Here is an 18,885-nt window from a genome sequence, read left to right as displayed (position 1 = left end):
AGAAGAAAGTGGCCAACCTCTACACCTAAGAATTCATGTTAACTAGGCAAGATGGTCTGGCCATAACTGAGGAAGAAGGTGCAATGAACTACTCTTTTATTGTTAATCCTCACCCAAGGATATTATCCCATTCGTTTTTAGACAGAGTGGAGGGGGAGACATCGATTGGTTGCTGGGGATCGAGCCTGAAACCAATATGTGCCCTTGAGTGGAATCAAACTTGGGACCCTTCCGTCTGCAGGCCGGCACTCTTATCTACTGTGTCAAACCAGCTAGGGCAATGAACTACGCTTCTATTGTCATTTGAAGTCCGCCTTCCTGGCAAGTGGTTCTGTTTGGGACCACCAAATGAGCTGTACTGTCCTGCAGAGCTCCTCCAGTAGAATAGAAGGTTCATGAGGTTATAAAAAAAATGAATGTCCTAATTTTGAGATGTTTTCAAGATATTTAGGGAGCAGGCAGTTTACTCCTAGAAATTTCTTGGGTAGGTTATTTAAGGTAAGGCGCAGAGATCCAGAAATTAATATTAAATCCATTTTACCACTAACAGTTAAGTCAATATAGCAGCAGTTTAAAAGAATATATTGTCAGTCAACAGTGAGTGCCTACTAGATGGTAGGCACTGGCTTAGGCTCAGCAGTAAGACATAACTGCTTAAGAATATATAATCTGGCCCTCACTGGTTTGGCTCAGTGAATAGAGCATTGATCTGCAGACTGAAGGGTTCTGGGTTTGATTCTAGTCAAGGGCACATGCTCAGGCTGCAGGCTCGATCCCCAATAGGAGGTATACAGGAGGCAGCCAATCAATGATTCTTTGATCATTGATGTTTCTCTCCCTCCCTGAAATCAATAAAAATATTTTTTTAAAAGAATATATAATCGTGAATATGATCACACAAAAATAAAAAGTGCTAATGAAAGAATATTATGGGAAATATGACAACATATATTTAAGGGAGCTAATCTCATTCCTCTGGCAGAGTTCAGGCTCACTCACTTCCTAGGTCCTGAAAATGCAAAAAAAAACATCTTACCTGGCAATTACTTAGTGAACATTCTCCCACTGCTCAGGATCTTCATCAGTTCCTAGATTGAGTTCAGTCCTTCAGAGGGCCCCGGCAATGTTCACGCCATTCCACACAGGAACTAAGAAAAAGGTACCCAAAAATCTATATATTGCATGGTATTCTATAACAGGATTTTAAAAAATCTTAGCATCTATAATAATAAAAGGGTAATATGCTAATTAGACCAGACATCCTTTCAGATGTCTTTCCTTCCTGACAAAGCCGCAGTGGGTGGGGGCCATGGCAGAGGCAGCAGAGGCCCCCAGCCATGGCGGTGGTGGGCGGGGGCCAGGGCCAAGGCCCTTGCACGAATTTCATGCATCAGGCCTTTAGTAACTATTATAATTGCCCTGAGTGGTTTTCAACTTGGAATGTTCAACAGAACTATCTAGAGATTCAGATGTCCAAGTCCCACCTCAAATCTGCTTTTTCAAGATCTCCAGGGATGGGGCCCACAATTCTATTATCTTGGCAAGATTCTCCAAACAAGAAAGTGACAGTTTTAACTTTTATCATTTCAAGTCCTTTTCCATAACCAGGTTTATATTAGGTGCATTTCAAGGATTCTTAGCCAGAAGAAACAAGGAAAAGAAGAACTGCTATGACTATGTTACTCCTCTTTCCTTTAAATTTTTCTAATTAAAATGTTCACTCATGAATTGGAGTGAACTAGACTGGCCCATGTTAAATATAAACTACATCATGTTATTTAGTGCTGTAATTATAATCTTAACCACAAATATATAATGTGTGTAACATTAAAGTAACATAATAACATTCTCAGTTTTTTCAAACTTGTGTTTTTGGTAGATTATGAAAATAAATGTGCCAAAAACTAAAAAAAAGGGGGGGGGGGCCTAAAGGGCAATACAAGTTCTTTCTCTCCACCAAGAAGCTATTTTTACTTCATGATTAAATAGTTTTATGATCAATATAGTCAAGATGTATTTCACAGAGTATGCATGGTTCAAAGGTGCTTACCACGGAGTCCCCATGCTCTCCAAGGACCAGCCCATGACAGCTTGCAGAGTGGATACCAAGCCTCTGCCCAGTCAGGAAACAAAACCGGCAGTGTCCTGGTGACCACCACTCCCAATAATACGGTTTTGGGGAAATGCACTACCTTTCCAGGCTTCATAAGTTAAGATATCCACTGAGAAGAAAAAATTCATGTCAGAAAATGTTCTCATCTAAAATAATACTTTTTTTTTAGATTTATCTAAATTAAAATGTAAATCTGTGGGGTTTTTTTTTTTTTTTTAGGGGTGAGGATATGGTTCTCTATCAATCTCCAGCTATACCACAATTCCAACAATATCTACCCAAAGAAATAAAACTTTTTTGTTGTTTCTTTGTGTAGTCTATTGTGCACAAATACAGTAGATTTGGTTCATTCCATTTTGAGAAACATAATAAATGAATACTTCCTTATCAAGTCTTTTAAATGATTTTTCTCAGAGAATAACCCATTTATAGCACAAAGCTTAGTTAAGTGGGGAACAGAGAGAAATAAGCATAGGTAGAATATAATTGCTAGGAAAAACATAAACCAGGCCTTAGTCCCAGTAGACAAGGGAATAATTTTGGGGATAGTCTGATGTTTTAGGTATGTGAACTATTTAAACAGCATTAGCTTTATGAAAAATTATTTTTCTTACTGAATTTAAAAAGTGGTAACTATTAGCCAAAAGAAGGGCAGTGTAGCTATAGTATTAGCAAACAAATAGAATTTTCAATAAAAAAGCATTAAAAGGGATAACACTACATGATATATGAAACAATCCAACAATATGTAATAATTATAAACTTAGATGCAACTAGTAATAAATTAGCATCAAAATATATGAAAAAATTTGGAAAATGCATTGATTCATAATTATAGTGGACACTTAGAACATACCTTTATCAGAAAGTTGTATAGATTAGTAAAATTAAAAATTAGTAATTTAGTAAAACTAAACAACAAAGTGTGATTGAATTGATATAGAAAGATTATCATGCCCAGTAAAACCTATTTTTCCCCCAAAACAAGGAACATTTACACTTTCTATTGACTAAGTCAGAAAGTAAACCTTAAGAGATTTGAAAGAGCTGAAGTTAGACAAGCCACATTTCTCTGATCTCAATTGAGCTAAGAATCAACCCATTTATAGCACAAATTTTAAAATGTTTCAAAGGGAAAAAATACTCTTAAATGACTCACTGTCTTAGAAAATAAAACTAGGAATTACAAAATATTTAGAACTGGACTAAGTGCCACAAAACCAAAATAAGGTAAATGTATATTTTTAAATGTATCTTTTAAAACATTAAAATCAATGACAAAGTTATTGGTCATAAAGTTATTGATCAATGAAGATAAGAGCAGATAGTAAGATTTAAAAAACCCCAATATCAATAAAATAGAAAGCTAATTCTTAGGAAAAGAGAGAGAAATCAAAAATAGCAAAACTAGGGGGTGACGGGGTCTGAGAGGCCAAGCGTCCCTGGGTCCGGGTGAGACCATGTGTCCCTGGATCCGGGTGAGGCTGCGTGCACCTAGACCCGGGTGAGCCCAAGTGGCCCTGGGTCTGGGAGAGGCCAAGCGTCCCTGGGTCCGGGTCTGACCATGTGTCCCTGGAACCGGATGAGGCCTCGTGCACCTAGGCCCGGGTGAGGCCACGTGCCCCTGGGACTGGGAGAGGCCAAGCGTCCCTGGGTCCGGGTGAGACCATGTGTCCCTGGATCCGGGTGAGGCCGCGTGCACCTAGGCCCGGGTGAGCCCAAGTGGCCCTGGGTCTGGAAGAGGCCAAGTGTCCCTCGGTCCGGGTGAGACCATGTGTCCCTGGATCCGGGTGAGGCCTCATGCACCTAGGCCCGGGTGAGGCCACGTGCCCCTGGGTCTGGGAGAGGCCAAGCGTCCCTGGGTCCGGGTGAGACCATGCGTCCCTGGATCCGGATGAGGCCTCGTGCACCTAGGCCCGGGTGAGCCCAAGTGGCCCTGGGTCTGGGAGAGGCCAAGCGTCCCTGGGTCCGGGTGAGACCATGTGTCCCAGGATCCGGGTGAGGCCTCGTGCACCTAGGCCCGGGTGAGCCCAAGTGGCCCTGGGTCTGGGAGAGGCCAAGCGTCCCTGGGTCCGGGTGAGACCATGTGTCCCAGGATCCGGGTGAGGCCTCGTGCACCTAGGCCCGGGTGAGCCCAAGTGGCCCTGGGTCTGGGAGAGGCCAAGCGTCCCTGGGTCCGGGTGAGACCATGTGTCCCAGGATCCGGGTGAGGCCTCGTGCACCTAGGCCCGGGTGAGCCCAAGTGGCCCTGGGTCTGGGAGAGGCCAAGCGTCCCTCGGTCCGGGTGAGACCATGTGTCCCAGGATCCGGGTGAGGCCTCGTGCACCTAGGCCCGGGTGAGCCCAAGTGGCCCTGGGTCTGGGAGAGGCCAAGCGTCCCTGGGTCCGGGTGCGACCATGTGTCCCTGGATCCGGATGAGGCCTCGTGCACCTAGGCCCGGGTGAGCCCAAGTGGCCCTGGGTCTGGGAGAGGCCAAGCGTCCCTGGGTCCGGGTGCGACCATGTGTCCCTGGATCCGGGTGAGGCCTCGTGCACCTAGGCCCGGGTGAGCCCAAGTGGCCCTGGGTCTGGGAGAGGCCAAGCGTCCCTGGGTCCGGGTGCGACCATGTGTCCCTGGATCCGGATGAGGCCTCGTGCACCTAGGCCCGGGTGAGCCCAAGTGGCCCTGGGTCTGGGAGAGGCCAAGCGTCCCTGGGTCCGGGTGAGACCATGTGTCCCTGGATCCGGGTGAGGCCTCGTGCACCTAGGCCCGGGCGAGCCCAAGTGGCCCTGGGTCTGGGAGAGGCCAAGCGTCCCTGGGTCCGGGTGAGACCATGTGTCCCTGGATCCGGGTGAGGCCGCGTGCACCTAGGCCCGGGTGAGCCCAAGGGGCCCTGGGTCTGGGAGAGGCCAAGCGTCCCTGGGTCCGGGTGAGACCATGTGTCCCTGGATCCGGATGAGGCCTCGTGCACCTAGGCCCGGGTGAGCCCAAGTGGCCCTGGGTCTGGGAGAGGCCAAGCGTCCCTGGGTCCGGGTGAGACCATGTGTCCCTGGATCCGGGTTGAGGCCTCGTACACCTAGGCCCGGGTGAGCCCAAGTGGCCCTGGGTCTGGGAGAGGCCAAACGTCCCTGGGTCCGGGTGCGACCATGTGTCCCTGGATCCGGATGAGGCCTCATGCACCTAGGCCCGGGTGAGGCCACGTGCCCCTGGGTCTGGGAGAGGCCAAGCGTCCCTGGGTACGGGTGAAGCCAGATCCTGGGTCCGGGTGAGGCCGTGCGCCCCTGGATCCATCCGGGTGAGGCTGGGTCCCAGGCCCGGGTGAGACCACGCGCCTCTTGGGTATGGGTGAGGCCACGTGCCCCTTAGTCCGGGTGACGCCGTGCCCCTGGGTTCGGCCGAGACCAAACCAGAGGGAGTCGGACCTCCATTACCACCATTTGTCCACCATCCAGAGCTGAGGGGTCAGTGCTGACATGTACACATAAGGAACTACTGGACATTGAAATTGGGTCTCAAAAGAACTGTTGGTCCAGGGGGAAGCTCGCTACAGATTGATTCATTTGCCTGTCAGCATAACTATTATTGCTCGTCTCACATTCAGTTCTTATTAGTATATATCTAGTGACATATGATCTCGCTCATCTAGGGGAAATGATGAACAACATAGACTGAGGAACAAGAACAGAACCAGAAGCAAGGAGGCATCGATCGGACTATCGGGCCTCAGAGGGAGGATAGGGGAGGGGAGGGGGAGGGTGGGGGGAGGGGGAGAGTTCAACCAAAGGACCTGTATGCATGCATATAAGCCTATCCAACGGTTAAGTTCAACAGGGGATTGGGGCATGCGTGGGGAGAGGGGTGGGATGGGAATGGGGGGATGAGGACAAATATGTGACACCTTAATCAATAAAGAAATTAAAAAAAAAAAAAAAAAAAACTAGTGGGTGAAAGGGCTGTGTCCCAAACAAATAATATTAGGAAACAGGAGAGGTAACCACAGGTATTCAAAGTCATAAAATATGAAACCTGCCAGTATATTTCAAAACCCTAGCCGGTTTGGCTCAATGGGTAGAGCATCTGCCTATGGACTAAAGGGTCCGGGTTCAATTCCGGTTAAGGGCGCATGCCTGGGTTGCAGGCTTGATCCCTAGTAGGGGGTGTGCAGGAGGCAGCCTGTCAATGATTCTCTCTCATCACTGATGTTTCTCTCCCACTCCCTTCCTCTCTGAAATCAATAAAAATATACTAAAAAAAAAAACTTGGATGAAAAATAAAGTCAATGTTAAGAAAAATTTTATAAATGTATATTTTCCTCCTTTCTTCTCTTAGCTTCTACACAAAAGACAAGCTGATAATGTAACCCTAAGAACAACCACTTAAACACTCAAAAGACATACTTAAAAATTAATAAAGAATTAAATGCCACTTTAGAAAACACCCCTTTAATGTACAACAAAATAAAAGAGGAACCAAGGAACAAAAGAAGACACAAGACATAGAAAACAGCCAAATGGCATGCATAAATCCAAACATATCAATAATAGAAAAAAACTGAGTAAACTAAACAAATCCATTCAAAAGACAGATTTTCAAACTGGATAAAATGAGATCTTAACTCTGTTGCTCTGTAGAAAAGACACATTTTAGATTTTAAAAGTTATAATAGGTTGAACGTAAAAGGGTGGAAAATGATGCACCAAATTTTTGTAGTTCTACAAGGGAACCTGAGTAGCCCTACTAATATCAGACAAATTCTTTTTTTTAAAAATATATTTATTGATTTTTTACAGAGAGGAAGGGAGAGGGACAGAGAGTTAGAAACATCGATGAGAGAGAAACATCGATCAGCTGCCTCCTGCACACCCCCCACTGGGGATGTGCCCACAACCAAGGTACATGCTCTTGACCGGAATCAAACCTGGGACCCTTCAGTCCGTAGGCTGATGCTCTATCCACTGAGCCAAACTGGTCAGGGCTCAGACAAATTCTTAACCAAAAAATGTTATTAGAAACAAAGAGGGATATTTTGTAATAACAGAGTTAATACATCAGGAAGGCATAACAATTATAAACATAGGCCTTAAAATACATGAAGCAAAAATTGGAAAAGTAGACAATTCAATAATTGAATTGAAAACCAACACCACACTGATTATGAATAAAAAAATTACTCAGCCCATCTGGCATGGCTCAGAGGTTGAGCATCCACCTATGAACCAGAAGGTCACAGATTCAATTCCTGGTCAGGGCATATGCCCAGGTTGTGGGCTTGATCCGGTGTGGGACTTGCAGGAGGCAGCCAATCAGTGATTCTCATTATTGATGTTTCTATCTCTCCCTTTCCCTTCCTCTCTGAAATCAATAAAAATGTACTTTTAAATAGTACAACTACTAAGATAACCAACAAGAATAGAGAACACTTAAACAGCACTACTAGAGTTAAATGGCATCTTAAAACACCCAACAACAGAATATACATTACCAAGTGTGCATGGAATGTTTTCCATGATAGACCACCTGCTAAGCCACAAAATCTCAAGTTTAAGAGCTAAAATCATAAGGTATATTCTCATACCACAACAGAATTAAATTAGAAATAACATAAGGAAATCTGAGAAATTAACAAATATTTGCAAATTAACACATTCCCCTAAGTCAGCGATTTTCAACCTATGTGCCTCAAGAGGACACTAGGTGTGCTGCAAAAATTTAAAACATGCTATACCTGACTAGTCAGGAGCACTGACCTCTTTTCCCTTAGATTATCAAATTTAAAAAAATGAGAGCCAACACAATAGCCATTCTGTGTGAAGCAATCAAAATTATACCTATCTTTATTGTCAGGTCTGCAAAAATCCTTTATAATAAAAGGGTAATATGCAAATCTACCAAATGGTGAAACGACCAGTCTCTATGACATGCACTGACCACCAGGGGGCAGACACTCAAAGCAGGAGCTGCCCCCTGATGGTCAGTGCGCTCCCACAGGGGGAACGCTGCTCAGCCACAAGCCAAGCTGACAGCTGGTGAGCTCGGCGGTGGTGGTGGGAGCCTTTCCTGCCTCTGCAGCAGCACTAAGGATGTCCAACTGCGGCTTAGGGAGCGGACCTAGGCTGTCAGTTGGACATCCCCCGAGGGTTGAGGGCCCCCCGTCCCCCTCCCCGCCCCCAGTGTACGAATGCCATGCACTGGGCCTCTAGTATATATATATTTTATATATATATTTGGTGTGCTGCAGAATTTCAGTAACTAGTTTATGTGTACCATGAGATGAAAAAGGTTGAAAACACTACCCTAAGTAACCCAGGGTTGCACAGAGGCAGAGACTCAGGCACATTCAAGATCTGGCTCTAGCCATAGCCAGTTTGGCCAGTTTGGACAGAGCTTTGGTCTGCAAACCAAAGGGTCCTGGGTTTGATTCCCATCAAGGGCACATACCTTGTTTGCATGCTCCTCCCCGCCCAGGCCTTGGTTGAGACTCATGCAGGAGGCAACCAATCTATGTGTTTCTCTCACATCAATATTTCTCTGTCTTTCCCCCTCTCTTCCACTCTCTAAAAACCTATGGAAAAATATCCTCGGGTGGAGTGTAAAAAAAAAAAGATTTGGCTCTATCCTCAACCCACCCCAGTGGCTGAGGAAGGAATTGCTACTGGAAGTGTAATGGATAATACTGCTGAATCACACTGTCCTCAATCCACAAATATTTTATCCTACCTAATAATAGACAAATATGCAAATTGACCATACCTTCGCTATGCCCATGATTGGCCAGGAGGCGTGGGGGGGGGCGGGACTCGGGGTGGCCGGGGTAGCTGATTGGGCCGGCGGGACGCTGAGCTGAGTCGCCAGTGGCGGCGCGAGCTCAGCATCTGCGCCATGGCTGTGCTGCGGCACAGAAGGGACCTCTGGGGCAGCGAGCTCACTTCCCACTGCGCGGACCATCAAAAGCGGGGGAGCTGGGTGCCTGTCCGCTCAGGCAGCAGGCCTTTCAGAAGCCTCCGCCATGCCAGAGGCTTCTGAAAGGCCTGGTGCACCAGCGATGGAAAGGAAAGCGTGGGAGCTGGGTGCCTGTCCACTCAGGCACCAGGCCTTTCAGAAGCCTCCGGCGCCTGGTGCGCCAGCGGACAGGCACCCAGCTCTCCCGTGATCAAAAGCGAAAGCATGTAGGGGACCCTACACGTGCATGATTCAATCATGCACTGGGCCTCTAGTAAAATTATAAAACAAATTTTAAATAATTTTAATATCAAAATTAAAATGAATAAACTTAATCATGTACTCAGTTTTAGCCTACCCCTAGAGAAAAACTATTCCAATGACCTTAAAATACAGTGATGCCCAAATTCAGTCAGCTACCTGTTAGATATTTCCTCTTGAATGTCTTTTCAGATTATCTCAAATTTAACATGTCCCAATTGGAAACCTTGATTCTGCCCCCCGCCAACCCCAGCACTCCTTTCTCCCACACCCTTAAAAGCATCCTAACCCACATAAATGGAACCACCATGAAATCAATTGTTCAAGGAAAATAATCTAGAAGTCGTTTTTTATTCCTCTCTGCCCCTCACTACACATAATATATCAGCAGTCCTGGATATTTTATCTCCAAAGTATATCTTGAATTTATCTACTCTGTATTTCACCAATGAAAAGTCTAGTACAATTTTGGAGAGTCAGGCAGTAAAAAAAACACTATAGTGTTACTTTCACTTCTGCACGCTTAGTACAGTAATCTGAAAACAATTCATTTGTGACTTTAGAATGTAAATCTTGAAAGTCACTTGATTAAACAAATTATCTTTTCATACACACTAGTGTTAAAAAAATTTTTCACAATAAGCAACCCAAGTGTCCATCAGATGAAGGGATAAAAAAGCAGTGGTACATACATACAATGGAATTATTATTCAGCCACAAAAAAGAATGAAATCTTACCTTTTGCAACAGCATAGATGGACCTAGAGGGTATTATACGAAGACAAAGAAAGACAAATACCATAAGATTTCACTTATATGTAGAATCTAAAGAACAAAATAAAAAAAATAGAAAGAGACTCAGATACAAAGAACAGACTAAGTGATGGTTGACCGAAGGGAGGAGGATTGGGTCAAAAGGTGAAGGGATTAAGCAGTACAAATTTGTCCCTGGCTGATGTTGCTCAGTGGTTAGAGCATCTGCCCTCCCACCGAAGAGTCTCGGGTTCCATTCCTGGTCAAGGGCATATACCTGGGATTGGGTTCACTCCCAGCCCCTGGTTGGGGTGCATGTGGGAGACAACCAATTGATGTGTCTCTCACATCTATGTTTCCCTCTCTTCTCCCCTCTTCCCTTCCCTTCCCCTTTTCTCCCCTCTCCTCCCCCACTTCTCTCCTTTCTCCTCTCCTCCTCTTCCCTTCTTCCCTCCCTTCCTCTCCCTCTGAAAAAGCAAAGGAAAAAATATCCTCAGGTGAAGATGAACTAAACAAACATTTAAAAAGTACAGCCCTGCCCTAACCGGTTTGGCTCAGTGGATAGAGCGTCGGCCTGTGGACTGAAGGGTCCCAGGTTCGATTCCGGTCAAGGGCATATATACCTTGGTTGCGGGCACATCCCCAGTGGGGAGTGTGCAGGAGGCAGCTGATCGATGTTTCTAACTCTCTCTCCCTCTCCCTTCCTCTCTGTAAAAAATCAATAAAATATATTTTAAAAGTATAGCCCTAACTGGTTTGGCTCTGTGGATGGAGCGTTGGCCTGCGGACTGATGGGTCCCAGGTTCGATTCTGGTCAAGGGCATGTACCTTTGTTGCGGGCACATCCCCAGTAGGGAGTGTGCAGGAGGCAGCTGAATTGATGTTTCTCCCCCATCAATGTTTCTAACTCTCTATCCCTCTCCCTTCCTCTCTGTAAAAAATCAATAAAATATATTTTAAAAATAAAAATAAAAAGTACAAATAGTTACAGAATAGCCACAGAGATCTAAACTACAGCTTAGAGAATATTCTATATATATAAAAGGCTAATATGCAAAGTGTCCCCTCGGGAGTTCGACCAGGAGACTGAGAGTTCGATCACTCGCTATGATGTGCACTGACCACCAGGGGGCAGCTCGGAACAAAGGAAGGCCCCAGCCGGCAGCAGGAAGGCCCGAATCAGCTCTGATCTCCAGCCAGGCCTAGGGACCCTACCCGTACATGAATTTCGTGCACCAGGCAGGCCTCTAGTAGCCAATAATATTGTGATAACTATGTATGGGGGTCAGCTGGTACTTGAAATATCAGTGGGTCCACTTTGTAAAGTACATGATTGTCTACTATGCTGTACATCTGAAACTAATACAGAATGATATTTAATGTAAAAAATCTTCATTATGGTGCATATACACTGAATATAACTGTAAAAAATGCATGTTAATTAACAAAACAGGAAAAGATTCTGGTTATATTAGTAGTTTAGAATTTAATACTCATTTTTTTCTACCAAGTTACTAACCTCCCCTCCCTAACCCCCCCCCAAAATGCACTGAACAGTTAAGTCTGATGTGGACTGGAAATAACAGTCAGTTTGCAGAGGGGACTGTACTGGATAATGTTGGAAATCATTAATTTAAACATGGACACATTGTGATGGACTAAATCAAGAGGTGTTTCTCCTTTTATCTGGCATGTGCCTGCTGTGATGATCACTACGTTGGACTTTACAGCAACAAGGTAATCTGGGGAAAGATTTGATTAGAAAATAGATGGGAGAAAACATCTGACATTTAAGTACACATTTCCTATTCAGCTCAATCACCACACTATGTTTGCTAAAGAGTGAGCTCTACTAAATCTACTATGCCTGTAGCACTCTTTTAATTTCAGGAAAAGCAACATTTTTTCATGTACTCTTTTTTTAAAGCCTCCTAACATATATCTTTTGTACTTTATACAGTTATAGGTCAAATACACCTAACTAAATCTGGTAAATGAGAATGTTTACTTGGAGGTATGAAAAACCCTTGAACAGGGAGATTTTAGTTCAAATAATTATCTCCTGTAGTAAATAAAGTACGGTAGTTAAGAGCTTCAGTTTTTGAGTCAAAAAGAATTGGGTTCAAAACCTTGCTCCATCACTTTTATTTAACCTCAGTTTGCAGATGCATCATCTGTAAAACGGAGTTGTGCTGAGGAATAAGTAATATATGTAAAGTAAAGTGCTTAGCTCAGTATCTGACACAAAGTGGTCAATCAATTAATGACAACTGTCATGATAACTATTGCTGCTGCTACCAGGAACTTAGTACAGTGTGTTGGTAAACACATGAACAAATGAAGTACAACCTAATGAAATCTGAACATGTTATAAGAGTACAGAATAGGGAGCAACCAGCTTTATAAGAAAGATATAAAATATACTATATTTTTACAGTATTTGGTATGACATAAACCTTTGCTGAAAACAATATTTGGTATTTTCATGAAAGGGCTGCCATGTTGAAGATCCATTGTCTCACCCATCAATTTGCCTTCATCAGTATCCACCAAGGCAGCGGTTGCCAACCAATGGTCCGCGGACCACTGTAGTCCATGAGGTCCGAAAGGTTGGCAACCGCTGCACCAAGACAAGTTCATCACTCAAGCCCTAAAAGACAGTCGAGTCCAAGGGAATGTGGGGATCTTGATTCATTGAAGAATAAAAAAAAATTCTTATTAGAAGACACAGTAAACCTGCTCAACATTTCGTAATGATATAAAAATCCAAAAAGAAGAGATACAAGTTAGAAAGAGGGAAGTTTCAGCTCATAATTAGGAAAACAAAACCAGAAACCATTCAATAAATAGAAGTCTCTGAAGTTAGTGAACATCTCTTCATTTTAAGCTGAGGCTGCACAATGATAAAGCATGAATTCTGTAAAAGAGATTTCTCACCAGACTATGAGCTCCTTGAAAATAGGCAGTCTTTGTCCTAGCTCGTTTGGCTCAGTGGACAGAGCATCGGCCTGCGGACTGAAGGGTCCTGGGTTCAATTACAGTCAAGGACACATGACCAGGTTGCGGGCTCCATCCCCATAGGGGGTGTGCATTCATCAAAATACCAATCAACGATTCTCTCTCATCATTGATGTTTCTATCTCTCTTTCTCCCTCTCCCTTTCTCTCTGAAATCAATAAAAATATATATATATTTTTAAAACGAACATGTTGTCTCTCATTTACAAAAAAGAAAATAGGTAGTCTTACTCATCTCATGATTAGCATCTACCTGGCACAAAGGAACTCAATAAAAGTTTTCTGAATAAGTGGATTAAAATATAAGGCCCTTTCCAACACTAAAATTTTATAGTTCTACAATTAGGCAATGTTTCCTGCAAAAACTAATCAGTACTCTATATTTCTGGCAAGCTACTTTATAAGAAAGAAGATAAAAATAATATATTAGTATTTGCAAAAGAAACACTAGAGGATTCCACACAAGAGACTAATTTAAATGGTTGCCTGAGGCAGATGTTGGGGGAAAGGTTGGACAGAAACTAGATGACAGTGTGACTTCTCCATGTGTATCTTGTTATGTTTCATTTTCTAACCTTGTGAATGTATTATCTTTTGAAAAAAAATGTTTAAATAACTACATATTTTATCTTTATATTAAAATTTTCATTAAAAAAAACAACAATGACTGTGTGCTACTACTTAGAGATATTCAAGTATCTATAACTTAAGTATATGTCCAGGTCATATTGTTGGATCTTTTCACTTTATTCTAATTAATGGAAATCTAAAGACAAGCACTTTAAACTAGATTATAACTGATTAGCCTAGAAGTCTAAACTGTATCGCAAGGAAAAGGCTGTTGCATAGTGAGATGCCAATGCTTTCTAGACTCTCTGAATTATTCACAGAGATTGGAGTAGTATGTATGGACCAGAATTATGCAGTATTGATAAAATTATCTTTGAAAGATTGTGGTTTTTTTTTTTAATGTACTATAACCCCAGTAGCAGTGAACACACCTAGCACCCAGATCTTGGCTTATAACACAATTCCCCAATAAAAAGAATGAGGGCTCCTTGGGAAAAGGATTTAGGACTGGAGCAGAAAATATAAAAGATGAAGAAGCCAAAACATCTCATAGTGCCAGAAACTAAGAAGTGCTCAAAACAACCCCCTATGTTACGGGTTGTCAAAGGTACACAATAGCCAACTGAATGAGCTCCCAGTGGCCCAAGCTAGAACAAGTTGAGATGCAAAATAATATGTATTGGATTATAACCCAAAATATAAAATCCGTGAGTCCAAACTGATATTAATAAATGATTGGATTAGTAAATGGGAAAAGACAAACAAACCTCCCAAGCAGAAGAACTGCAAATAACTTATGTAGACACTCCACCCTTAAGGAGAGGAGCATAACTCCCCGCTCTTTAAGTATGGACTGGGCATAGGATGGAAAGGGGAGAAAAAGAGGAACTCCACAGGAGAGAAACCTAACACTACCTCAGCCTGGTGACTGAGGTCAACATCAACCATCATAAGGCATATTGACCACATACATACTTTGGACGTGATGTGATGAAAACAGCACTTTACCTTTGTATCTTCCTCACAAAAATCCATAACCCCAGTATAACCACGAGAAAAACACTAGAAAAATCTTAATAGAAAGGCATTCTACAAAATACCTCACTGTACTCCTCAAAACTGCCGAAGTCATCAAAAACAAGGAAAGTATAACAATCTGTCACAATCTAGAGGAGCCTAAGGAGACATGATGGTTAAATGCAATGTGGAATCCTAGATAGGATCCTAGAACAGAAAAAGGACATTAGGTGAAAACTAAGAAAATCTAAGTAAAGTTAATGATAATGTATTAATATTAGCTCATTAATTATGACAAATATACCATACTAAAGTATGATGTTAACTAGATGTGAGGTAAAGATAGAACTCTGTACTATCTTTTCAATTTTTCTGTAAATCTAAAACTATGCTTTTAAAAAAAAGTCTTAAAAAAGGTATTCTAATTTGATCTCTCTGGATCTTCTTTCCTTATTTAGAAAAATGAAAATGGGTAGAATATCTACTCTATTTGCTATCCAGTGCCTTTTCCCTTTTAACATGCATTTAGCTTTTAGCGACTCTTCTTTTTTTAACCTCAGCCGAGGATATGTTTTTAGAAACGTCTGTGTAAGAGAAAAACATCAATTGGTTGCCTCCCTTATGGGCCCGGATTGTGGATGGAATCTGCAACCTTTTGGTGGGACGACGACCCAGCCAAGCAAACAGGCCACGGCTAGCAATTCTTTCATTTAGCTATTAAGTGTCTATTCCAATAGGCACTGTTCTATACTTTGGATACAACACTAAGTGAAATAAAGATTCATGGATATTATACTTTAGTAATGGAAGTTTATGATATAATTTAGTAACTTTCAAAGACATTGCTGTTTCTTTACTAGGTTTGCACCATAAATTCCTGCCAATAAATTACCAAGCAATTCCTATGGAGAATTCCTTCTTCATCAGCAAGGAGCTTTTAAAGTATCATAATTTCCTTGAATAAAAGAAGTTACAGAGTAAAGTTACTCTGGAGAGGAAGAGATTAATAACCTTAACCTGGGGCTTTTTAAAAAATATTTTTTATTGATTTCAGAGGGGATAGGAGAGGGAGAGAGAGAGAGAAATATCAATGATGAGAACCATTGATTGGCTCCCTTCTGCACATCCCCTACTGGGGATTGAGCCCAAAACCCAGGCATATGTATGCCCTTGACCTGGAATCGAACCCGGGACCCTTCAGTCCGTAGGCTGACACTCTATCCGCTGAGCCAAATCAGCTAGGGCTAACCTGGGGCTTTTTAGAGAGATTGAGCACATTTTCTAAGACATACAATGCTATAGTTTGCAGCATCATAAAATTCAAGCTCTGGGAGCTTATGGCTATTATCTTTAGAGATGGGGCTCAATTCCTCCCAGAAAGGCCCTTCAAAGCAGAGACGATAAATATTATCTATACATATTATCTATATACATATCTAGTCATGCAACTTGAGATAGCCTGTGCCTTTTTTTATTCCCCTTTATAAAAACAGATCTAATAATTACTTTGAGGGATTATATTAGATAATATACATAAAGCATATTGTTATTATTGATATTGAAAACAAATGTACTGGTCTTCATGTATGTATGCATCAGCATTGAGGATACTGCTGTTAAAAGCATTATAGTTTACAGACAAAATGAGTCATAGAGCAGCAGTTGATAGCAGCTGATATGCCTTAAGATATGCAACTCAGCGCCAATCCTTTAAATCCAATAAATCATGCCAAGATCAAAGGCTATCGAAAAGTGGCTTTAAAAAACTTCATAGATATCCCATTAATAAAAGCAAAGCATAGTTTATAGTTTATGATTTACTAAGCCATTATGGGTTCAGATGAGGGTAATATTCTTAGAAAGGACTCAGAAACGTTTTAGTCCTGTGACTAGCCATTAAAATGGAAGCTAGTTTTATCAGCTACATCAATAATAAGAACAACTAAACACTTTTTTTTTCCTGCCACCTATTTCTCCAGAGGTTTTTTTTCCTTGATTTTGTTTTTATGAGCTTAATTTCTTTTTTTTTCTTAAACATTTAATCACCTTTATTTATTTATTTTTGTTAATCCTCACTCAATGATATTTTTCCATTGATTTCTAGAGAGAATGGAAGAGAGGGCAAGACAGAGAGAAACATTGATGTGAGAGAAACAGATCAATTGGTTGCCTGCTGACCAGGGCCCAGGCCGGGGAGGAGCCTGCAACCAAGGTACATGCCCTTGACCAGAATCAAACCCAGGACCCTTTGGTCCGCAGGCTGATGCTCTATCCACTGAGCCAAACCAGCTAGGGCTGTGAGCTCAATTTCCTAGTCAAGCAAATGAGTGACAGTCTAATGTCAACATGCTTTCACACAGATGCTTCTAACACAGGATACTATCATAAGCACTAGAAAAAGCAGCCCACTTTGGGTGGAGCAATTAAAAAGGGCACCTGGCTCTTGCTGGTGTGACTCCGTTGTTAGGAACGTCGTCCTTATTCCCAGTCAGAGCACATACCCAGGCTGCGGGTTCAATCCCACACATTGATGTCTCTCTCTCTCTCCTTTCCTCTCTCTAAAATCAATAAAAACACATCCTTGGGTACGGATTTAAAATAAAAGGTCACCTCTTCCTCTGGATTAAGCCAGATAGGGTCCCACTCAACTCTTGAACGGGACACACTTATACAATCACATGCGGTGGCCTTACCTCCAACAGAGGAAACCTTGGCTAACGCTATGGCACTAAGCACATAACTTACTTTTAATAAGATGCTGATTGCACAGGCCACACCAACGGCTCCAGGTCCTATAATGGGGATCTTATAGTGATGAATGACCTTCTCTGAAGTGAAATTCTTAATAAGTTCATGCTTGGCAGTCGCCATCGTGGAAATCTAATAGAGAAAAACTGCAAAGTCACGTCCACATTAGAAATCGGTCTGTAGAGAACTGGGCGCCAGTGAGGAAGGAGGTGCTTCAGACACAGCAGGGAATGACAAAGATAACTATCAGACAAGCTGGGTAGTTTCTGGCCAGCAGCCCAGCAGCCAGGAGGCAAAGCAAGGAGAGGAAGCGGAAGGTGTGTACAAGAGGGAATGAAGGAAGGAAAGGGGGCTGCTTCACCAAAGATGCGACTACCAGCCAGTTAGGTTCTTACTCCCCTTCCACCCTCGTCCTCCCCCTGCCCGTTGTCAGCTCCAGAACCGAGCCAAGTACAGCCCGAGGCCAAGTACACCCAGGTGCAGGGTACCTCCAGCCACACTCACACGGGAGAAGGGCTACCACCCCCCCCCAGGGGGGTGCGTGCCACCCCCCAAGGGACCCAGAGCCATCCCCAGGGTAAGAAATTCGCTCCCACTGTGTCCACTCTCCCACTGGTGCACAGGATTCCTGCTGCCCAGCTTATGGCCGCTCACTGGAGAGGTAGAGGATGAGAATGCAGAAAAGCTGGCTGAGGTCCGAGGAGGAAAACCATTGATTACTGAAGCTGTGCCCAGCTCGTGCACCCTCGTAGGGGCCTAGCACACCTGGCGTAAGCACGAGGCCCGAGATTGGGGCTCTGAGGCCTGTCATCTGTGCACGTTTGGTGGGTTGAGGTATCTGTAGTTGGTGATCTTCAAAGAGGCTCAGAGGCTCCTTGGGCTCCCACTGCAGGAGGTGCAGCAGGCACACTGAACTAGCGGGCCTCAGCTATCAAAGGAGTACTGCGTTCCCAGAACCCATCCACCGGAGAGCCCAAGTAAAGCTATTTCTAACCAAACTTTGTCCAGATGTATACAATAAGGGCTTTTGACACTTGATTGGGGATTTTTCACCAGGGCTGTAGGAGAAAGATACCACAGGGCTACTTTTCAAAAATATATATGTTTTTATTGATTTCAGAGAGGAAAGGAGAGGGAGAGAAAGATAGAAACATCAATGATGAGAGAGAATCATTGATCGGCTGCCTCCTGCATGCCCCCTACTGGGGACCGAGGCCCACAACTCCTCAGAACTACTTTCTACTACTCACAGATGTGAGGTTAAGTAGGAAAAAAAAAAGAATTTTTAAACCCTCTATGCAATGAAGATTTTTTGTTAATTTTTAAAAATTGATTTGAGAAACATGCATTTGTTGTTCTACTTGTTTATGAATGCACTGGTTGCTTCTTTTTTTTTATTTTTATTGATTTCAGAGAGGAAGGGAGAGGGAGAGATAGATAGAAACATCAATGATGAGAGAGAATCACTGATCGGCTGCCTCCTGCACA

General features: G+C 43.1%; 1 protein-coding gene across 1 annotated transcript; it reads right to left on the bottom strand.

Moving 5' to 3' along the window:
- Nucleotides 1–1,047: 1,047 nt before the first annotated feature.
- Nucleotides 1,048–17,520, bottom strand: LOC103292799 (L-lactate dehydrogenase A-like 6A). The gene is given in 8 exon segments (XM_054725294.1): nucleotides 1,048–1,148; nucleotides 1,740–1,743; nucleotides 2,054–2,139; nucleotides 2,142–2,222; nucleotides 11,596–11,787; nucleotides 12,502–12,599; nucleotides 12,676–12,695; nucleotides 17,395–17,520. Coding segments are annotated over 8 exon segments (708 nt in total).
- Nucleotides 17,521–18,885: the final 1,365 nt, after the last annotated feature.

Source organism: Eptesicus fuscus, chromosome 13 (assembly GCF_027574615.1).
Source record: "Eptesicus fuscus isolate TK198812 chromosome 13, DD_ASM_mEF_20220401, whole genome shotgun sequence".
NCBI lineage: Eukaryota > Metazoa > Chordata > Mammalia > Chiroptera > Vespertilionidae > Eptesicus > Eptesicus fuscus.
This window is presented reverse-complemented; position numbering and strand designations above follow the sequence as displayed.